At 40.3% G+C, this 23,815-nt stretch overlaps 1 protein-coding gene across 3 annotated transcripts in view; it reads left to right on the top strand.

The window, feature by feature from the left end:
• The first annotated feature begins 638 nt into the window (after positions 1 to 638).
• Iyd (iodotyrosine deiodinase) overlaps positions 639 to 23,815 on the top strand; it is a 38,694-nt gene continuing 15,517 nt past the window's right edge. Inside the window, exons 1-5 of one of the 3 annotated variants that reach the window (XR_001184237.3) lie at positions 639 to 893; positions 16,458 to 16,649; positions 18,339 to 18,498; positions 21,368 to 21,524; positions 21,759 to 21,874. Coding sequence is in view for 2 of the 3 variants with exons in the window: in XM_004856885.4 (XP_004856942.1) it covers positions 728 to 893; positions 16,458 to 16,649; positions 18,339 to 18,498; positions 21,368 to 21,524 (675 nt within the window). In the remaining variant the exon portion in view is untranslated. Of the gene's footprint in view, positions 894 to 16,457; positions 16,650 to 18,338; positions 18,499 to 21,367; positions 21,525 to 21,758; positions 21,875 to 23,815 lie in introns of those variants that run through there. The other 2 variants (XM_004856885.4, XM_087193463.1) reach the window with 2 other exon arrangements.

Below are 23,815 nucleotides of genomic sequence, written 5' to 3'. Positions count from 1 at the left end.
CCACAACTGTAAGGAACACAGCTTTGCTATTTAACTGATCCAGTCTATAGCAATTTGGTTATGGTGGCCCAAACTAAGATATTTGCTAATACAATATAGCAAAACAAAACAAAAAACTTACTGTTATATAATTAATCATTATCATTTTTCCATATCATTTTTTTCTGGGTCTAAGTTTTTCTCTAATGTAAAACATGATACTTCCTTGCCCCATATATTGGCAAGGGCATTGTTTTAAAAATCACAACTTCAAGAACAATGCCTCTCACACACACCATTTAAAATGCATATTGCCAGGCCTCTTTCCTGTAAATTTTCTTCCACAACATCTGAGTTGATTCCCCCAAGACTATCCCCTTTTTCTTGTAAAATCAGGTTCATTAGACAACTCTGAAGTTGAAGGCACTCCAGGAAATGAAATGCCTTTTACTGTTGCTAGAGAGAGCTAGAGCATACAGCCCCTCACACAGCCCCTTCGGATTACTGCCTAAGAATATTTTGAGTACACGATTTTAAAAAGTGAGTGTGCTAGTGCCTGACCAAACCCCCATACATCATCATGCACGCACATGACTGTGATCTTTGCTCTTTTGAGAGCTCTGGACTTTGCTCCTTTCCTGTGCACCTCCCTACCCCTCCACTCCCAGCATTCCCTGCCCTGGTTTCTGCTTAAATGCTACTGTGGGAAGTGGGATTCCTCTGAGTAAAAGCAGACTCCCTCCCAACCATGTTTTTCCTGACTCCAGTCCTGGTGGCACTTGTCTGCATTTTGATTGTGTGGATCTTTAAAGCTGCTGATAGAAGCCCAGAGAAAAAGAAAGGGGAGCTCCAAGCTCGGCCCTGGATGGATGAAGACTTAAAAGACAGCACTGACCTCCACCAAGTAGAAGAAGGTAAAGACACTGGCAGTGGCCCCTGGCTTTACCACAGGGCGCTTCTGTGCTGAGTGTGAGCCGATGGCAGGGCTGGATGCAGACAGACACATGCAGGCAGGTCAGTTTCATCACTGACCTCTAGTATGCCAACAATTCAGTGTGTCAAAGATGGGGTCATCTCTCAGGTGATCAGCTTGTCACCTGCTTGGACCTGTCCTCCCTTTCTTCCTACTAATCAAAAGCTGGGCAGGGGCAGAAGTGTCCCCAGGCTCTGGTCCTGTTCTGTCTGTTACAGTCTTTCTGAGGGCCCTCATCCCGGGCTGGCAGTGAGCATGAGGCAAGGGGTTAGGTTCTGGTCAAGAACTTTGAAACTGACAAAGTGGCATCACCCTAGGGGTTTGCTACTTTTTATTGCCTCAAGTCCTGTGGGTTAGAGACAAGAGCAGCCACTGTCCTCAACAAGTTGAGGGTCCAGTTTAGAGGACAAGGTGACACAAAGAAACAGAAAACTTGGTAGAACTGTGATGATGTGCTTAAGGCAGGCTGGGGGCACAATGGGCAGGTGGAAAAGGCCAAAGCAGGCCTGGAGGCTGCACAGCAGGGTGGGGAGTGTCCATTAGGAGGAGCAGAGAGCCCAGGCCAGGAATGGAATGGCTGGAAGAGAGTCTGAGCTGGGAGGGGTGAGAAAGGAAATGAGAGGCAATAAAGGAGGCAGGCAGGAAGGAGAGAAAGAGGGAGGGGTTCGGGCAGAAGTTTGAGTAATCTGTGTTTGAGAAACTGTGCAAACTGGGTGTCTGGGTGGATTTGATTTGGATGAATGCATAATTCTCAGTAAGCTCCCCACCCCAAGCAGAGGTTGTTTGGAAGTGTGTGTGTGTGTGTGTAGTGGTCCTGATCTCAGGACTGGGGAGTGGGGTGTCCCTCAGTGCCGGGAACCAACAGGATGCTGAATGTACTGCCCAGGAGTCAAGCCCAGGCCGCCTCTTATCGGGACTGCCTCTCATTCTCATACAGATGCTCTTCGACTTACAAGGTGTTACATCCTGATAACCCCTTGGTAAGTTGAAAATATCATAGGTTGAAAATACACTTAATATTCCTACCCTTCCAACCACCATCGTTCATCTAGCCTACCTCAAACACGCTCAGAGCATTTCCATGAGCCCACATGGGGCCAAGCACTCAATACAGAGCCTATTTTACAGTAAAATGGTGACTATCTCATTGAATTTATTGATTATTATCCTAAAAGTGAAAAGCAGAATGGTTGTACGCATATGCTTTTGTCCCATGGTAAAGATGAAAGAGTGTAAGCTGAATGATGGGAAGTTGGAGACGTCTGCTCTGAAGCGGTGTGGTTTATCCCAGCAGAGGTGGCCTGGATGGTGGTGGTAGTGGGAACGCAGTGTGGGGTGAATCAGAGAGAAGTCAAACAAAGAACAGGAGGGCTAGGAAATAAATCAAATGTTGGGAGAACTGGGAGGAGTGATTCGGAGACTGGAGACTCAGGGTGATGGCATAACAATGGGTGAGGGGAAGAGGATCCCTTTCAGAGGGGAAGCTGAGCTTCATAATGGGTGTGTTATATTTGACATGACAGTGACTGGGGGTGAGAGTTCCTAGCCATAGATAATGTATGAAGAGGCAAGAGCAGAGGATAATTTGTAATATTTGGAAGGCTAATGAATCCATGAAGTGAGTACTGTGAAAGAGAAGGCTGAGGATAGAACCTGGGGGCCCCTGGAGGTAAGAGGCATGTGATGGAGAAATGTACTACAGAAAAGGAGAAGACATGGGCAGAGAGGTCCGGGGATAACAACAAGCCCTTACATAGCACTTACTGAAGTCAGTCGGGGTCACGCTTTGTGCAATGTCATTTATTTATTTATTTATTTTTCCCATTAAGTTTATTGGTACATTTTTGGTATAAAATACAGTTACATTCATCATTGGGATCTTGTATCATTACATGAGTCTCTTGGTTCTCTTTTTACCCCTTCCCTTGCCCTCCCTTCACCCCCTCCACCCTTCCCTATTTGCGAAGACTTTGTTTCCATTTTCTTCCTTTTCTCATATTTTTTCTTTTCCCTTTTTTTCATTCCCCTACCCCTCCCACTTCCCCTGCTCCTTTACACCTTTACTTTCTGTTACACAATATCAGTTATACATTTTTTAAATTATAATATCAAGATCTAGGAGACATTATCACAGATTTTACAGAATTTAAAAGGATATAGAAAGCATATTACAAAAATCTGTTTTGAAATAAATTTGACAACTTCTAAGAAGTACCTTGGAAGACAAATTAATGAAACTAACTCTGGAGGAAATATAAAATTTGAATAGCACCTATTAAAGAAAATATATTCCTAGCTTGAAAACCTACCTATATGACAACAGCAGGCTCATATACATTTTAACTGATAAATATCAAACAATTAAAGCAGAAAAAAGAAGGAACACTTCTCCCCTCATTTTAGGAACTCAACATTGTGCTAATCCTAAAACTGGATAAAGAAAATAGAAGAAAAAAGTATGAACATAGATAGACATTTGTTTAACAAAACAATTAGAAGTCAGATCTGGCAGTATGTAGAAAGTGGTTTTATTATAGGGATGGCAGTGTTGGTTCAGCATTGGAAGATCCACCCCCAAAAGTCATCATTTTAACAGAGGAAAGGAAAAAGCCATATGATCCTGTCACTAGTTGGAGAAAAAGTATTGGAGTAAATTCTAGAGCTGTTCATGGTAAAAGCTATCAGGAGACCAGAAGTAGAACAGAAACTTCTCAACAGATTAAAGACATGTACTCCATACTTCCAGTGAGAATGCCTTATATGAATGGAGAAGATACAATGCTTTCTCCTTAAGGTGGGGAACAAGGGCAGATATGCTTACTTTTTATCTGTCCATTAAACTTTGAAACCTAGGCCCCACCAAAATAGTTTGGCAATAAAATGACACAATTAGGATAGGATTGGCAAGGTAGAAGCAAAATCTTTATATGTAGATGAAATGATCATCTACAGAGAAAATACTAAGAAATCTCTAGGAGCCCCTAGAACTTGTATTTGAATTTAGCAGGATTAGAAAACAAAAGGTATATATAAAAATTCAGGTCTGTGTATACTTGCTATAAATGAAGAATTGGATATTGAAATTTAAAAGTTATGTAGGAGTACAAAGGACCTAGAAAAGTTAAAAACAAAAACAAAAACAGTGTTGGAAGACATTTAGTACCTAATTTTAAGACTTCTTCTAAAGCTACAGTAATCAAGGCAGGGTTGGTGTAAGGAAAGACATATAGATCATTGGAATAAAACAGAGAATCTAGAAATAGAACCACACATACATGGTCCACTGAGTTTTGAAAGATTATTTAACATTAGCATTTTATAGAATATAAACTCAATTCAAGAGCCAAGGAAGAGATAGTGTTTTCAGCAAACAGCACTAGAACACCTGGTATCCGTATATAAAAAATTAGCCTCAACCCTTTTTTTCCATACATGAAAATAATTTCAAGGATCTATGAACCAAAATATGAAAGCCTAAAAGTATAAAACTTTAAGAAGAAATTATAAGGGAAGATGTTTATGAATTCAGAGTAGGCAAGAACTACCTAGGATACAAAAGACATGATGTAGAAAAGAAAAAAATTGATAAATGAGATTCCATCAAAATTTAGAACTTTAAATGACATCATTAAAATGAAAAGTAGTCCTTAAGCAGACCATATTTACAATGCTTATAACCTATGACCAGAATATATAAAGAATTCTTAGAGCTTATTAATAGACAATCCAATTAAAGAGTAGACATAAGAAGATGATAAATAGCCAGTACAGCACAAGGAAATGTGTGCAACTCTAGAATCAGAAAAATACTAATCAGTACAATAACAAGAATGAATTATACACTCATTAGGGAGATGAAGTTAAAAGTTTTAAAAGCCTTATCATGATTTTTTCTTTTTGTTGGATTTTCCCCCTTTGCATTTAATTTGTCATGCCCAATGGATTCATTCTGCTGGGTTTCCTGGGGTTGTGATCCTCATTGTCTTTTCCTAGGATATTGTCTAAAATTTTTTGGAGTGCCACTTTGATATTCATGAAGTTCCTGAGGTGCTCTTTATCATGAAAGTATCTTCTTTCTCCATCAATTTTGAAAGATAGTTTTGCAGGGTACATCAATCTGGGTTGGAGGCTGTTTTCCTTTAGGGCTTGAAATACATCACTCCAAGCTCTTCTTGCCTTATGGATTTGCATTGAGAAGTCTTCTGTGATTCTGATGGGCTTTCCTTTGTATGTGATTTGTTTCTTTTCTCTCACTGCTTGTAGAATTTTGTTCTTCTGTTGGATTTCTGGAATCCTAACTATTATATGCCTATGTATAGATTTTTTTTGATCAAGGCTAGTTGGAGTCCTATATGCCTCACTTATCTGTATGTCAAGTTCCTTCCCCCTCCTTGGGAAGTTTTCTGCCATCACTTCTGTGAACAGTTTTTTGATGTCATCTGCACTCTCTCCTCTTTCTTCATTGACTCCAGTCTTATGTTATTCTTCTTTGCATCGTCTAGCAGCTGCTGGATTGATTTCTCATTCTCCCTTACAATTTTAAAGCAATTTTTCTTTTCCTCCTCACTAATTGCAATCTTTTCTTCTATATCTGAAATTCTATCCTCACATTGGTTCATTCTGCTGTGCAGACTTTCAGTGGAGTTTTTAATCTCCTGGAAATCTGTTTGTATCTGTTTTATGGATTGCATTTGTTTCCTATGTTGGGATTCCATCATGTTCCTCAGCTCCTCTATTTTTTTTATCTGTGTCCTCTCTAGATTTATTAATCATGTCTTGCACCATGAGAAAAATCTCTGCTGTTATCTGAGTAATTATTTCTGATTTCATTTTTCCCAGATCCCCTTTTGTTGCCAGTTCAGAGAGTCCAGGTGGTTGAGTATCAGCTTGTTCCATCTCGTTTCCCTTTGGGGTTGCTGTAGGTGATCCAGAAGTCTGTTTTTGAGACTTGTTTACGTGTCTTCTCATTTCCATGGGTGGATGGGTGCTTCTGGTGCCCATGTGGCTCACCTTCTCTGCCCTAGGAGCTTGGGATGGCAGCGGGGGAGCCTCCTTCTGGGTGCTGGGACTGGCTCACCTTCTTTGCCCTAGGATCTTGGGATGGTGGTGGGGGAACTTCTGCAATGTCATTTAAATTTCAAGACTATACATTAAGGTCAGCATTATTATTATCCCCATATTACAGATAAGGAAACAGAGGCTCAAATAGAGTAGGTCACTGTGTTAGTTACTTTTGTCTCATTGCTGAGACAAAATACCCAACAGCCAAAGTTAGAGGGGAGGAGACAGGAAATGTCCAGCAGGGCTACAATCCTCTAGGAGACCAGAGGTGGTGTGCATGGAGGGAAGGCATCTGAGTCTGCAGATCCAGGAGGCTGGAAGATACAGGAGGGGTTGGAAAGGCTGGGAAGGAGTCAGGGGCTGGGCCAGAGCCTGAAGCTTGAGAAACAGAAAAATACTGTGTTGCCTTAGTCTGGTTTTCTACCTCATCACTCAGTTTTGCAAAATCCTCTCCCTCTTCATTCTGTTTCCTTCTATCCTTCATCCTTCAGAGGAACAAAGTTAACTGTAATAGTGGCCTTTTTTAGCAGCCAGTGAAAATCTGCCCTAAATGTAGTGTTCATAGAGCTCTTCTCTGAATTTTTGTTCTTTACATAAGCAGTAAATGCTAAGGTCACACAGTCGGGTGAGAACCAGTCTTTAAAACCAGGCTCTCTGACACCTGTGTCCCCATTCGAACCACAGGATTGGTAGACACAGTCTAACTCCAGGTTCAGAGGGCTTTGAGCACAGGGATATTTAGAGAAGTAAAAGGATTCCATTACTGAGGAACCATGGAGATGGTTTCAGCAACCACAAATAGACAGCAGATTCAAATCATTTTGAATTCTAACAACAAGCCACAAAACAGTAAAATAAGTATTTTAGAACATTCCAGTGCAAGTTAAGGAGGATACGGGTATCAATCCAAACTTCTCCAGCTCTGATTCACAAAAAATCCCCACTCTATGATCATACATCAGGGAATCAGGTTGTGTAGGGTGTGGGGAGGAGAGAAGGTAGAAGAGTTTGTTGTAGCCAAGCTTGTAAGATAAAAGATAAGGACTTTCTTTGGTGATAAATCAAGCAAAGTGTTTTATTAAGACTGTCAGTTCCCTGTTTACCTGGAACAGAGATCTAAGTAGTAGCTGACGTTTATCTCAAAGAAAAACCTTAGATTATCTCTCTAAAATGACCTGAAAATCCTACACACAAATTCCTACTTAAAGAGATATGGAAAACATAGCTCATCAAGATACATTCATTTTAATGTTGACGAGAGATTTTTTCCATTGGCCATTCAAACACTATGATTCTAATTGAAATTCTAATTAAGTATCCTATACTGTCCAGTCTTTGCTAAGAAAGCCTGTGTTAAAAATTTTTGTCCAGTGTAACACCTGAGAATAAAAATGTCCTGAAAACTTGGGAAAGGAGAAATTTTCATGTATATACCCTGCTGACAAATAGCTGTCAAACTAGTTTCAAGGCTATTCAGTGGATTGTTGACAAGTTACCTCAGTGGGAGCTTAACAGACTAATCAGTGTCAGGCTCTTGCTTCTGGAAATCAGCCAACCAGGGATGGACTCACTCCAATACTTGCTCCTCTGAGCGCCAAACAATCTACAACTGTCTCAACCAAGTGACACTGCTCCTACCGATGGTGTTAATCACTTATGCCAGCCCCGGAGGTTCAGGGTTCTGAACAAAATGGTGTATGAAAGCTATGCTCTGGGGGCCAGCAAGAGAGACTCATTAAATATTCAGGAGTTATTGGGTCATTTGTTAAATCTTCAGCAGCTTGAAGTTAGGCTGCGATAGGAATGAATATTACAGTATGGATATTCGCAAATGCTCTTCCTCCCACCTACTTGATCCCCAAAGAACTGATTTACCAACCCACCACTGCCAAAAATTTGATTCAAAGTCAAGTTCTACTCTGCTCAGAGATGCTGAACTTGACTGGCACATTCCTTTATTATCAGGAGCAGTACACTCAGCTCTGTCTTAGTGCTTCCCCATCCCTTGACGTATCCACGCATTAGTACTTTTGGTTGATTTAAAAGGTTGGTAAGCCAAGATTCCCAAAAGACCTTGAGGTTTCAGGATAAAGTAAATATAACAGAGATTAGGAAAGGGAAAGGACTTGACAGAAGACATTGTCCTTGAGATTAAGCCTGCGTGGGTCGTGGGAGGGGAGACTGAAGATGAGAGTGGAAGGGGCTTGGGAACAAGCACTGCCAGCTTCAAATCATTGTTTGGAGAGGAAGATAAATATCTTTTTCTGTACCCATCCCAGGTTTGTGGCTGAGGTCCTCTAACAAAGGGAGATTAATAGGAGAAATGCACACATTTATTTAATGTCAGTGTTACAAGGGGCAGGAGCTTTTTTAAGTCGGTGAACACCCAAAGAAATGGTTACACCTGTTATGTTTTTCTGCTAGATTTGTCAGAGTGAACAGCTGTGGAGACACATGATAGAAAAATGAGAGTGAGATCTAGTGTAACAAACCGGGGAGACTTCCAAGGCCTGTTTGTTGAGACTCTTCTGTGACTTGTTCTCTGTAGAGATTAGGGTGTTCTTTTCTCTGGGCATCAGGAGCCCATCCCTTGGGCTTTGGGGGAAGATCAGAAAGTTTCTTGTAGGATTCATGTCCTGCTCCAGGGAAGAAGGGGAGGGAGAAAGTCAGAGAGCTCTTCCTGCTCCTGACGTTCTCCACCATGCCAAAGATGAACCCCACCAGCTTTGGAATAACCTTGCTCTATTCAAGACCATCTGGGCAACCTCAGCTCCCCCAGTCCCACTCACCTCAGTGCTGCTGTGAAGTAATCAGTCACTCACTACCCAGCTAGGGGGCCGAATGGCAAGAGGCCAAGTCAGAAGCAGCGCTGTGCTGAGGCAGCTGGGAAAGAGGCCCTTTTACAGGCCCATGAGCCCTGAGGTTGCTCCCCACCATCTTCGCCTTTGGAATCAGCCACATTGCCTCCATCCTCAATATCACTGCTCCTCAAGGCTCCCAGAAAATTGCAGGAAGGGTACAAGGGTGATGTGACCCAAATTGCCTTTGGTATCATTATTAGAAAATATTTGATCTCTTTGAAAAGATTTGTAAAGACACAAAAGTGATTTATTTGGAGGTGCAGCAGGAAATACACCTCCACGTAGACTGAAAGGGTAGAAATGACCTAGAATTTCTCAGCCAGAAAACTCTAGTTAGCAATTTGGGGGCTCCTTGGTATTAAAGTAATGGAACAAGGAGAATTGCTATTGGCAGCAATAACAAACTCCAAGTGTGGCAGCAAAGGATTTCCACTGAGAAGCAGGTCATACTGGCACTCGGTTATTTTGGGACCTGCAAGTCTTAGAGGTTGAATGAATCCTTCATTGAGGCTCTGATGTTCTAGGGTGGAGGCAGGAAAGTAGTTTACAAAGCTGTTCTCTTTCCACTCCAGGGCTGCAATCTTGGGAGCAGTCAGGTGTTTAGGGCCTCGGAGAGAAGTGCTACCTTTTGTTTTGCTGAATGCTTTGCAGTTTCTTTTCCCTTCCTTTCTCTGGTGCTGTCCTGCAGCAGGAGCTCACTAGGCTTTCAGCCTGGTATCCATGGCACCTTCTCACTGTGCTCGTCCATTCCTCAAGCACAGAGAGACCCTCTGCTGTGTGAGAGGCTGCAGGAATGGTGGCCGTACAGGGCAGGTATCAGGGACCCACTCAGGACAATCCACCCATGAGTAACAAGAATATTGTTATTTATTTCCAGGGAAATCATTTTTGTCCTATCAGTTGATGACACAAACACTCTGGAGTGACTTTGACCTACCTAAGGTCAAGGCCTGTGGTTGCCTACATCACTCAGCAGATATCGCCTTAGGCTGCAAGTACACACAAGGGCTGCTTTACTCAAAATTAACTGTTACTATGGAAATGTAGACCTTCAGGGTTCCAGCTTAAAGTGTGGGAAGTATCAGACTCCCAGATCAGGGTGAATTGAAGATCTGACTTTTGTCACCATCCTTTATATCAGCTCAGCCTCACTGTTTTCTTGGTAACTGGAAAATGTTCTATGAACACTTAAGTGCTTGTCTGTTTCTATGAGTGTTAACCTTCACCTAGATTTTAACTATTATTTCCCACAGTCCCAGATTAGCTCTTCAATGCATAGAAGAAAATGTTGTAAAATATATTCCCAAGAATTTTAATTTCCTCAGCTGGGAGGGTTGCTACAAATTCCCTAATTAACCATTTCTGAAAGTGGAAATCCTTCAGTAGATGACACAACCACAACCACAACATCAGCTAATCAATGAGATCAGAGTAAACTGAATCTACTCAAAGAACAAAGTGGCAAACAATTGTCTTGTAACACACAGATCAGGGTGTGGGAGACACATATATCATACCAGGCAGGTATACATTGGGTTTGGGGGAAGTTGTCAATAAGGAACATACAAGAATAATTATTCTGCTAATACATATCCACTCACATACACAAATTGTAATGGTTTGAAACTTCCATATTTGTTTCTTTACGATGGTGAGTGCTGAGCATTTTCAGCAATATTGTCATGATAGATCTGATGATCTGCTCTTACCTAAGCAGGAGTTGCTTCCTATGACGATATGGTCCTGTGGACCAATTTCCATCAGGCTGGAAAAAACACTAGGGTAGATTTGGTAGAGCAGAGCTATGTAAAATGACCATCTACTCACTGGGTCCTGATAATATTTTCAGTCTATGCTTCCCAGGCAGCCTTCGCAACGAAGCTTTCTTTATCTTTTTCAAAGTTCCCTGAAAAAAAAAATCCAACTCATATCAATTCATTCTGATTTAAGTTCTGTTCTTTGCAATGCTCTTTTTGGTATGTTTTGCCTTGTAGATTCTAGGAGTTGATAAAGATCAACAACAAACAGAAGCCCAAGATCAGATTAAAGCAAGCAAGGTGTGTGTGTGTGTGTGTGTGTGTGTGTGTGTTACTTCATCCAAATACTTTTTCTTTTCAATAATTTTAATTGACTGAAGGAAGAATCTTAGAATTCATTTCTGTTGAAATCTTTGTAATGCAGACCAAAAGTATGTCTGTCCATGAACTTGAAAAACATGAGGAAACATTGTCAGAGGAAGAGTTGTGCAAGTCTGGATACACAGCCAATAATTCTGAGAATATTGGAAAGAAACATCTGGGGATTTAATACTAAGATATTCTTGTTTGTAAAGCCTCCCAGGAAGTTCACAATGTCATTTTTTGGAATATCTCCTAATATAAGATAATCGAAGCCGGGTGTAGTGGCGCACGCCTGCAATCCCAGCACTTGGGAAACTGAGACAGGAGGATCGCCATGAATTCGAGGCCAGCCTGGGCTACACAGTGAGTTTGAGTTTGAGGCCAGCCTATAAACTACATAGCAAGACACTGTCTCAAAAAATAAAATAGATAATTGAGCCTGTCCTTGGTGAGTGTGCCAGATATGGTTCCTTTGTATCTTCTCCCATGTCTGTGAGTTCATTTTCTTCTTTCTCATTTTAACCATTTGTAGCTTCAACTATTGAATCTTTGATTGCATCTTCATTTTCTGTAAGATCCTGAGGAACTGATAATGAGCTTCCAGCAATTCTCAGAATGGAAAGTAAGAGGGAGAACTAGAAGTAATAACAGAGGCAGGCAAATGTGATGGTGACTTTCGTGTAGTTAATAATCTTTTTCTTTTGATTAATGTTAGCATGTCTTGTTTAAGATATCCTTCTCCATTCCAAGGTTATACAGACATTCTCCTATATTCTTGCCTAAAAGTTTTTAAAATTAGAAAATCCCAGACACTACCTTTTCCTTTTTTCTTTTTTATTAGTACATCTTTGCAGTATATAATGAATGCATTCATTCTTCATGTACATTATTCTAGTGGGGAGTTGGTACATGTACATGACATATCACATCTTGATTCGTTTTATATCTCCTTCCCTCCTCCCTCACCTTCCTCCTCATTCTTCCATTGCTTGGTCCCCTTACCATTTGCAAATGATGTATCTCCCTGTTTATTGTTTGTATGTTTTATTTTCTTCTTTAATTTATTTATACTTTGAGTTTCTCATATAAGAGAAACCATGCAATATTTAAGCTTGTGTATCAGATTTAGTTCAATTAACATTATGGATTCAAGGTGCATTCATTTTCCTACAAATTACTCAAATTTATACTTCCTTATAGCAGAGTAGTACTATACTCCATTGTGTTTAAATACCACATTTTCTTTATTTATTCATCTCTTAATGGACCTATAGGCTGCTTCCAAGATTTAGTTATTATGAACTGTGCTTCTATAAACATGGATGCTCATATATCACTGTAATTGATGTCTCTAACTCTTTTGGAAAGATACCTAGTAGGGGAATAGCTGGGTTGAATGGAATTTCTAATTTTTGGTTTTTAAATAATCTCGACACTGATGTCCACTGATGTCCACTGATGTACTAGTTCACATTCCCACTCACAATGTAGAAGGGTTCCTTTTTTCCCTGCAGCCTCACCAGCACTTGTTATTATTTGATTTCTTGATGATAGCCATTCTTTCTAGAGTAAGGTGGAATCTTGGTATTAATTTCCATTTTTCTACTGTTGAACATTCTTTCATGCATTTCTTGGCCATTTGTATTTCTTCTGAAAAGTGTCTTTATTTCAATGGCTTATTTTTTATTGGTTCTCTTATTTGGGGGATCTAATTTTTCATTCTTTATATATTCTTATTAATCCTTTGTCCATGGAATAGCTGGCAAAAACTTTCCCCATCATGTAGGTTCTCTCTTCACTCTGTTGGTTGTTTCCTTTGCTGTGCAGAAGTTTTAAAATTTGTTATAATCCCATTTGTTGATTCTTGATATTGTTTCTTGTGGAATTGGGGTTCTGTCCAGAAAGTCCTTTCCTAAGCCTATGACTTCAAGAGTTTTCTTTATTTTATCTTTGAGCAGGTTAAATGTTTCTGTTTTAACATTTAGACCTTTGAATCATTTCAATTTTAGTTTAGTATATGGTGAGAGATATGGGTCTAGCTTCTGCATGTGATAGCCAGTTTTCCCAGCACCATTTGCTAAAGAGGCTATCTTTTTTCCAGCATATGTTTTTGGCCCCTTTGTCAAACTTCAGATAGCTGAATGTGTCTGGGGTTGTTCTATGTCCTTTATTCTGGTCTACTGAGCCACATGTCTGTTTTTGTGCTGGTACCATACTGTTTCTTATCATGGTAGTTTTGTAGTATAACTTGAAGTCCAGGATTGTGATGCCTCCTGCTTTGCTCTTGTTACCCAAGATTGCTTTTACTATTCTGCATCTCTTCTGGTTCCATATGAATTTTTGGATTATTTTCTCTAGTTTTTATGAAGAATGTTGTTGGGGTTGTATTAAATCTATATATCAGCTTTTGGAAGTATGGCCATTTTTTTTTTTGGTACTGGGGATCGAACTCGGGTCCTTGCACTTGCGCAGCAGGTGGCGAAACCACTGAGCTAAATCCCCAGCCCATGGCCATTTTGATAATTTTGGTTCTGCCTGTTCACAACCAGAGAATGCCCTTCCATTTTCTAATGTCCTCTTTGATCTCCTTTTTGAAACTGTAGTTTTCATTGTAGAGATCTTTCATCTCCTTAGGCAGGTTAATTTCTAAGTATTTAATTTTCTTGATGCTATTGTAAATGATATTATTTTCTCAACTTCTTTCTCAGTGATTTCTCTATTGGTGTACAGAAATGCTATTGATTTTTGTGTGTTGCTTTTGTATACTGCTATATTGCTCAATTTGGCTATTAGTTCTAAGAGTTTTTTAGTGGAAATTTTTGGATCTTCTATGTAAAAAATCATGGCATCTACAAATAATGATAATTTGGCTTGTTCCTTTCTTTTATATATCCATTTTATTTCTTTTTCTTGCCTGATTTCTCTAATTAATGTTTAGATTACTATATCGAACAGGAGTGGTGATGGTGAACATTCTTGTCTTTATTCTGATTTTAGAGGGAAAGCTTTTGGCCTTTCCTTATTTAATATGATATTGGCCATTGGTTTGCCATAAATGGCTTTTATTAGATTAAAATAAGGTCTTTCTATGCCTATTTTCTTCAGTGTTTTTATCATGAAAGGATGCTGGATTTTGTCAAAAGCTTTTTATGCATCTGTTGACATGATCATGTGATTTTTGTCCTTATTTCTATTTATATGATGCATTACATTTATTGATTTGTGAATGTTGAACCATCCTTTCATCTTTAGGGTGAAACCTACTTGGTCATGATGTATTATCTTTTTGACAATTCATTCATTTTTGGATTCCATTTGCCAGTATCTTGTTAAGGATTTTTGTGCCTATGTTCATTAAAGAGATTCTCACATTTTCTTTTTTAGTTGGGTCCTTGTCTGATTTTGGAATTGCAGTAATGCTAGCTTCTGTGGATGAGTTTGGAAATATTCTTTCCCTTTCAATTTCATTGAAGAGTTTAAGGAGTATTGGCCTTACACTGTCCCTGAAGGTCTTCTAAAATTCTGCAGTGAATCCATCAGGTCCTGGGCTTTTCTTAATTGGTAGGGTTTTTTTTCCTCTTCCCTCAATTTCATTGTCTGTTATTATATTGTTCAGAATTTTTGTCTTCTGAGTTCATTTTTGGTAATTCATATGTATTTAGGAATCTGCCCATTTCTTCAAGGTTGTCCAATTTTTTGGAGTACGATTTTTCATAGTAGTTACGAATGATCTTCTGGATTTTGGTGGTGTCCATTGTGATTTCAAATACTGCTTCTGTCACATTCTCATTTTTATCTTATGATTATGAAAAAAATTATATTAGTCATACTATGCTCCTTTTCCCTCTTTTCTCCATTTCACCTTTTGTTTTATTCTTGATATTTTCTTCTGACTTACTCTCAGTTCATTAATTTTTCCTTAAGGTAGTTTCCCTGCTAATAAATCTATCCATTAAATTTTTAATTCTATTATTTGTCAGTTCTAAACGTTCTATTTTTTTTCTTATTTTTCAAGTCACATTTTATTCTTTCTTGTAGTCTATAGATTTGTGTTTGTCTTTTCTTCTTCCCTGAACATGCTAACATAATTGCTTTACCTTCCGAACCTAACAATTATAGTATTTGGAATCTTTGGGCATCTGACTTTATATATATTTTTTTGATTCAGCTACTTCTTGCTCAAGATGTTTTGTTTCTTTATGTGCCTGATTGTATATGGTGCTAGTAATTGTACTTGAATTTATTTGTATATTGGCATTTTCTTCTGCTAGCCAATTGGGGTATTTTTAGCCAGGACCACTTTATCTTAAGTTCAAGTTTGAGACAGGATATACAAGAATGACATAAGCTAATGAGGGCTGGTATTTTAATAATTCTCACTTTTCTAGGCATATACTATTGGGTTCTGTTATGCCTTGTGTCTAGATGTACCCCCAAAGCCTCATCCAGTCATAGGCGAGGCTTTTTTAGAGGTGGCTGAATCTAGAATGTGTGATTGATTCATGGTGCAGTGCTAGGATTACGGGTTCTAGGAATAAGGGTGTGTGATTACTAAATCAGTCCACTGATTGGTTTGGCACCATCCTAATCCTGGTGGCCTGAATACAATGTAAGGGATAGAAAGGGACTTGTTTTGTCCCTTGCTGCTTTGCTACCCTCTGCCTGTCATGAACTGTTTTCCTCTGTGATGCTACCCTGCCTTCAGGCCAGCCGACTGTGGACTGAAACCTCTATAAACTGTAAGCCTAAATAAACCTTTCCCACCTTAGCTGTGGGTGTTGTGTATTTTGTCTCAGCAATGAGAGAAAAGTAACTAAGACAAGCTCCCAGGTTATTAGCCTTCCCATTGTGTATAAGCCTGGGCTTTAATTTTGGTTGCCCTTGATCCCTGAAAATACAAAAATGGAAATTCAAATTATAGGGATTAGCAGAAACAATCAGAAATTTGTGCCTATCTTTCTGTGGGTTTATATTTTCCCTTCAGTTTGGGTCTGGTAATTTCTTACTATTTTGTCAGTTCAATGATTTTTTTTAAAAAAAACTTCAAAAAATACCTTATTTGGTGATCTGAATGATTTTCATCAGGTAAAAGATTGTTTCAAATAACCTAGTACACCATTAGCAGAAATTTGAAATCCTCATCTTTTCATAGGTAAAGAAAAAAGTATTTCTTTCTTGATTTATAACAAGTCTAGAGTTTGAAGGATAGTCACATCAGGATTCTGTAAATCTACTCTCTTTTCTTTTTCCTATTCCTCTTCCTCTTCTTCCTCCTCGTCTTCTGTCTTCTTTTCTCTGTCTCTCTTTCTCTCTCCCCTCCCTCCCTCCCTTCTTTCTCTTTTTCTTTTTGTTGTTGATTTTTTTGAGCTTATATAACCTTGAGAAACTCTCCCTCCTTTCCCAGTGGCCACCTTATGATGGAGAGATCACTGAATTTTCGACTTTTCTGGTTCTTATCTGCAGATGCTGATGAATGGCAGGAGTCAGAGGAACCTGTTGAACATATCCCATTCTCCCACACCCGGTATCCTGAGAAAGAAATGGTTAAGAGAGCTCAGGACTTTTATGAACTTCTCAGTAAGAGACGGTCAGTCAGGTTCATAAGTGATGAGCAAATCCCAATGGAAGTCATTGATAATGTCATCAAAACAGCAGGTTAGTAATTGCACATTGAGTCTTTGAGAGTGTTATCTGCCCTGCTAGAGTGACACTAGTGGAATAATATTGAAATTCAAACATGTGAATGAAGGTGAGAGTAATACATTTATCTATTAAGCCTACTGTGCTATAAGTCTACTATCCTATAGGATGGTAATGAACTAGCAAAGTTTACACATCTAAATATGCAAAGTAAACCAAAGCAAGACCAAATAATTTTTAATGTAAAGTAATATCTCTATGGGGGAAGGGGGTGAGAGCTACAAAAAAAGGATAGAAGTTGTAAGAATAAGTCTCCTGAGTGTTCTCTCTAATTATTCTTACTCTTATATAAATCTTATTTAAGTTCATTTGTAGAAATTATTGTATGTTCCTTGTGACACTATTGTCTAACTTAAAAGGAAGCAAGTATAAAACACTTTGTTTCAGTTAAGAATACAACTGTAACCTGGGTATGGTGGCGCATGCCTGTTACCCCAGCATTCGAGAGGCTGAGGCAGGAGGATCGCAGCAAGTTGGAGGCCAGCCTGGGCTACATAGTGAGTTTAAGGCCAGCCTAGAATATACAGTGAGACCCTGTCTCAGAAAACAAAAGAATACAACTGTGTTATTGTTGAGTGCTTTAACTAGCCACAGTCACTAAATTTCGTATTTATATCTATATCTGTATATGGGTGTGTGAACATATGATGATGAGGTAAATGTGGCATAATTTATTAGAGAGGAATTATTCATTTACTATGTTTAGAGGTACAAATATTTAGTGAACAAATAAAATGGGTACAAAGTTAACTGAAATCACTGTAGAAATTTAGGTCTCCTGCTTGGCTTTTGACTTTCCTTTTACAACCAATGATGACTTCCGATATTGGGAGTGTTGGGTGACAACCAAGACCCCGCTCCGAGAGTCAACAGGCTTCACTCCCTCCACAGGTAGAGTTTATTCCACTGAACTACTCACTAGGAAGGAAGAAATCATTGCTTCTGAAATATCCCACTGCAGGTCACTGTGGCCCACCCTTGGGAACAGTGGGCCATCTCTGTGACTACGGGGTGGCCCCAGTCCCCACCCCCCCACCCCTGGATGTTCACAGGGAATTCAAGCTCCTTGGACAAAGGGGTGCCCCAGATCTGAAGGGTGCCGATCTGGCTGTGGGCTGAAGTCCCAAAGTCCACAGGAGTAGTAAGGTGTTCTGTTCTACTGTATTCCCAAGATCCCAAACCTTATGGTGTCAGACTCAGAGCCATGACAGAGGCACTAAATAATAGATAATTTAGTTACCTTTTGAGGAATATTTCAGAAATCATTTTACCATTGATATTTTGCCATCCCCAGTAAGCTTCATGACAATATCTTTTTTCAAGAATATCAAAACAAATGGCATATTGGTGAATTGCAGCGGTCATATCCCACTGGGTCTCTCGACTAGTCATGGTGCAGTTACTTAGGGGTGTTTTCTCCCCCTTGAACTGAGTGGCAGGGATAAGTTGCCATGGTTCAGAAACACCTAAAGTGAGGGAAGGAGAAGGAGACCACAGCTGCAAGCGAGTCCACTGGCAGGCACTTTGCTTCCCAGATTAGCTAACTTCGTCTGGAACAAGGGTGAAGTGTTACGTTTACTCTGAGTGAACAGCCTCACACTGCCCTGCAGCTTCAAAGGCTGATTTTAATTTAATGGGTGCTAGGAACAGCCCCAAGTGGGGCCCACACAGAGCCCTGGACCTTTGTGGCCGTGAAGGACCCAGATATGAAGCATCAAATCCGGGAGATCATCGAGGAGGAAGAGGAAATAAACTACATGAAAAGAATGGGACCTCGCTGGGTTACAGACCTGAAGAAACTGAGGTACAAAGGTGGCAGACTGGGAGGTTTGGTTTGACTCCCTAAAAGGAAATAACTGCTTTTAAATGATATTTTACATATAATTAATACATATTTATTGGGCATAATAATGTGGTTCAGTGTGGCTTTTCAACACGTGCACCGATCAAATCTCATTCTGGTTTTAAGTGCCAAAAAATTCAATTCTATTTCTGGAAGAAATTATGAAAATTAAGTCAGGCCTCACCCCTGACTTAATTTATGAGTTCTGACCCAGATCACAACCTCTTAAATAAAACCCTGAAGAATCACTTCAGTTTTCATCCATCTGGAACATAAGATTGTGAAATTCTTTTCAAAACCTTGATGAAGCAAATTACTTTTTGCTAAGGTGATCAGGTCTTACACATGGCTTTACCAAGCAGTTTGAGGACCAGTTAATTCCAGTAAATCTTTGGGGCATTAATAACTATGGGCTCCAAAAAAGAAGCGAAGTGGAATTTAGTGTAACTGCAGGGATGAGGGTGATGATGTTGGCTCTCACTTCTCAGAAGGCTGTGCCAAGAGGCCATTTAGAATACGAAGGCTCCTAACAACCCTGTCTCTACTGCCCACCTTGCCTGGCCCGGTGTGGCACCTGCCATCCAACATCCCAGAGTGCTAGTTAGCCAAAGAAAGGATGATGGGATCTCAGTCTTGGGGGTGCAATGGGACTCCTTGCCCAGGAGTTAGAGCTAGAGGAAGACAGGTAGGTCTCTTGGCTCTGCTTCTGTTTCATTTAATCTTCTCCTAAGATACGTATCAGAAGTGATGTCTTATGGATTTGTAACTTATTATTGTGCTCTGGAACAAGTATAGGATGTTAATGATGAATATAAATCTGACTGCATATTTATGGGAAGAAATGAGATAAGTGAAGATCAAGTAGAGTTTCCATACTTAGAGAGATGTTGGACTCTCAGTGCCCAAACCACCTACAAAATACTATTGCTCTTCTCACTTCCCTCGACCAAGGCAAAATGCATTGCTGTTTCATCTGGGTACCCAATATACCTCACAAACACCTTCCGTACATCTAATATAGCCACTACCCCACAGCATTTTAATGACTGGTTTACTTTTCTTCTGATGTTATAGGCCATTTTTAAGAAATATATACCTGAAGAATCCAATTAGGCTATAGACTTTCTCAGCCAGCAATATGTGTACACACAGAGACACACACAGACCCAGAGATTGTAGGGGTCTAACTTGGGTTTAAAAAGCCTCACACTGTGCCACCCAACACCATTCTGATGCAAGTAGGTAACTGAATACATATCTGTTAAGTTGGATAACAAATGAGCAAATGCCTGTTGCCCTGTTCCAGGCAATTCTGAAGTCCAAAGCTGTTATTAATTCCCGACACACAACGTGGAGCCAACTTACCTTGCAAACCTTATCCCCTCTGGCTCATCTCACCAGCCAGAAGGTGCCAATTATCCTGCTTTTAACAGTGCTGTTGTCATTTTAAAAGCTCTAATACGATGCTATAACAAATTGGTCTAAAATTTAACAAATGTTTGCTTAGGAAAAGTAAGTGGTACAAAGACATTGTAAATGATTGGCCTGCCTTAGAATATAGATAAACTACTTAATCTTCATCTAATATTTTAAAATTTACATTATTTAGTCTTTCTATATTTTACATGCTTTTTAAAATTACTTTTAGGGCCAGGGATGTGTTTTAAAACAGTGAAGCATAACTAGGCTAAGGATGACATGAACAGTTACCATCTCTTGCTAATTAAGGACACAACATATTCTAAGGAACAATTCCAGAATACTGGAGTGCATGACTTTACTGGGTTATTTCTCTCCTCTGAATATCTGTTCTGGAATGAAACTTCACCAAAATGTATGTGGCATGGCAATGGAACCAAGAAAGAGATGTTCTGAACTGGAAAAAAACATTTCAACTCCACATTTACACTTCCCATGAACGATTTCTTGCTACCTCAAACATTTCCTTCTTTCTTCTGTAACTGGACTAACAGCGTGTCACTGAAATCCCTCACCATCGCCGTTGTCTCCTCGCCTGCTCCTGAACAGGACTCCAGTTCTGTCGCTCCAGCCCCACACCTCTCCCGTCCTCCTGGCTTGGCCTTTCCTTCCCATCATCCTGCCTGGGCCATCGCCTGGGTCTCCTGCCAGGTTTTCCTTTCTCTTGGTATTCAAAACACTGCCCTTGATGATCTCACTCTCACCCATGCACCGATCCACTTTCTGAAACCGGCCTGCTCCTGTGATTCTTCTGTCCAGAGCCTGTGATAACTCTATTAGCCACACACCAGGGCCAGGTCCTGTCTGTGTGGAACCCACCCACCCGTCATGTTCAGCCACACACCCCACCCTCCAGCCCACGGGGCTGCTGGAGATTCCTGTCCTGCGGTGCCTCTTTCCTGACTCTTCCTTGCTCTGCCTGCAATGCCCTCTCCACCCACCTACTCCCCCTGGTCTTCAGAGCCCAGCTTGAGGTCATTTCTGGGACATTTCCCCCCAATCTTCTTCTTCAAAATTAACATTTAAAATTTTCAAGTATTCCCAAAACAATTGGTTTCTATTTCTTTAGTCGCACCTGCCAGGCTTCCTTTTGTAAATATTGGCATAGTGCTCCCTGGGTTAGAGTGTATCTTCATGTCTTCCACCAACTTACAAATGCATGTTATTGAATTCACTGAGTTGGACAAAAAAAGATGCATAAGACACACACACACCCCAAAAAGTATCATTTTTCAATATAAACATAAAAGACAAGTTAACATGTCTTCATTTTTATCATAAATAAGCTAAGGTAGTAAATGAAAACAAAAACATTGAGCAAATATCCTCCTGAATCTCACCCCATCCCCAGAACCAATTGGATTAAAGAGTACTTGGACACCGCACCCGTATTGATTCTCATTTTCAAGCAAGTGCATGGTTTTGCTGCTAATGGCAAGAAAAAAATCCACTACTACAATGAGATCAGCGTCTCCATCGCTTGCGGCATCCTGCTGGCAGCGTTGCAGGTATGTTGCCTTCCCATGGGCCCAAGAGACACCAGGGAGACATGGGGGCCCCAGGTGGGCTTACTAGAAAACTTAGCTGAGTTTCCCATGCAGGTCATGTAGAAATGTTTACCCAAAGTTGAATTCCTAAGTAAGGTAACTCTGATGTGGAGACCGATCCTGGAAACCTGGAGCAGTGAGAGTGACGGTTCAGCAAGCTGGAAATCTTAGAAACTCACTTGTAACTCATTTCAGGATCAGAAAAATTGTTGCTGCATTAGCTGCTTGTGCAATGACATGTAGTTTACGGGGCCTGGCAGATGTGTCTGCAGAACTTCAGCGCCAGAACGTCACAGAGACTAACTCTACAGGTGATTGCACTTTTGCTATCTGAGCTGATGAAAGGATTTAAGAACTGTAAGGAGGGCTCTGTCATGGAGCGCCTTTCCTGAGAAGCTGCGTTTGCATGGCATTTAAGAGACTGCCATGTCCTTCCAAAACCTCCCATCTACAGAGCAGCCAGGGCAATGCCAAAAGGAAGTGGAACAGGACTGTGCTCTGCCTTTCAAGCCATTCAGTTCATCCACTCCACAAATACTCCCTGAGCTCCTTACATGCGACATTCCTAGAAGGCACTGAGGATGCTTGTCTCATGAACTGTACATTCTGGTAGGGCCTGGGGTCCAGGCACAGGGTAGAGAGAAATGGTGAATTTGCATAATAAAAAAGCAAACAAGATTGTAAGAGCGGATGATCTGACCTTCAAGGAACAATTTTTTACACACACACACACCTACATTATCTCAATGAAAAATCTAGTCATTGTTGCACGAAAGAGAAACATAATTTTAGATTACTTGAAAAATTGTCTTGAAGAAGCTAGCATTTGTTTTCCTTCCTGAAGCTGTAAGCAGACAAATAAGGAAGTCCCCATGCACCCTTCAGACAATAGGAAGTAGCAATATGAGCCTCATGAGAAGTCAGTTCATAGCGTTGCGGGCCTCAGAAACGCGAGGTCTCTGGCACTATGCAGTACTGTGGAGTGTGCTGCCCTCTAGCGTTCTTTTGGCGTAATTCTGAGGCTGGGTCCGCGTTAGGGAGAAGAGAGGTAAGGAAGGTGTCCCCCCCCCCCCCCCCCCCCCCGCAGAACTCTACCAGGCGAGAAGACGTACAGGAGCACCTTCCTGCCCCCGGTGGGGGGTGGTATCTGACTGGGAAAGCATGGGCGGTGCAGGAGGCACCTGGAGAAGTACTTGAAAGCTACGAATTGGCTGGGAGAGAGGGGTCGGTGAGGTGTTTCCTCTACCCTCAGGTGTCCCTTTTGGCCGCTGGGTGCCCTATCATTGGACCTGGTGCCTTCACAAGGAGTGATTCACTCCTTCCACCATTGTTTCTGTAGTCACAGACATTCCCTGTGCTTGTTGTCATTTAGAATAAAATATGGGAATCTTTTTTTTTTTTTCCCATACCGGAGATCGAACTCAGGTCCTTTCGCTTGTGAGGCAGGCAGCAGAACCACTGAGCTAAATCCCCAGCCGGGGAATCTTTATTAATATATTAAATATCAAAGCCAGCTAGCCAGTCTACAATTTTAAAGTAAGGACTATAATGATATTTTAATGTCTATACCAATTGTAAAGTGATATATGAAAATATCTGTGAGCTTTATTGGTGACAGATCATAGACACTGTTTATACTACTGTGATTTGTTGTCTGTGTTGAAGAAAATGTTATATATATATATGTGTGTATATGACTGTATTTATGTTTTTCAATCTCACAGACTTGCTGAATCCAATCCTTGGCCCTTTGGGGATCTGGGAATTCGAGGGTTTTTAAAAAAAATCTTGACCTACGAGAAGACCAAAATACTCATATACTCATATCAAGAGAAAAATGAAAGATAAAATACTAACAGAAACCAGCTTTAGAGTAGCAAACAAAGTTGTTTAATATGTTTTATATAGTCACAGATTTCTACTGCCAAAGATATACAAACTTCAGCGTGGAGTAAAAGCTATGTTTTAAAAGATGACCAATATATGAAATGATACCACATTAAGTACTTTCTCATTGAAAAGTTTAAGATTTAGCCATTCCATATTCAAGTACTATGTTAAGATATGATAAAGGAAGAGAAGTAATGAAGTAGAGACCATCCAAGGTCATGAAGAAAGAGGAAATCGATAGATTATTTAGCGTGTGTATCCTTGGGAATAGTCCCTCTGGCAACACAAACTGTGATGAATCAGAGTTTGCAGTGATATACAGGAGAGACCTTTAGAAGAGGCTGTATTAAGTCACTCTAACC

The sequence above is a fragment of the Heterocephalus glaber genome, unplaced genomic scaffold (genome assembly GCF_053883595.1).
Source record: "Heterocephalus glaber isolate CG9 unplaced genomic scaffold, H.glaber_assembly_v1.0 deba00001593, whole genome shotgun sequence".
Lineage (NCBI taxonomy): Eukaryota > Metazoa > Chordata > Mammalia > Rodentia > Bathyergidae > Heterocephalus > Heterocephalus glaber.
The sequence above is the reverse complement of the archived record's forward strand: the minus strand, read 5'-3'. Positions and strand labels throughout refer to the sequence as shown.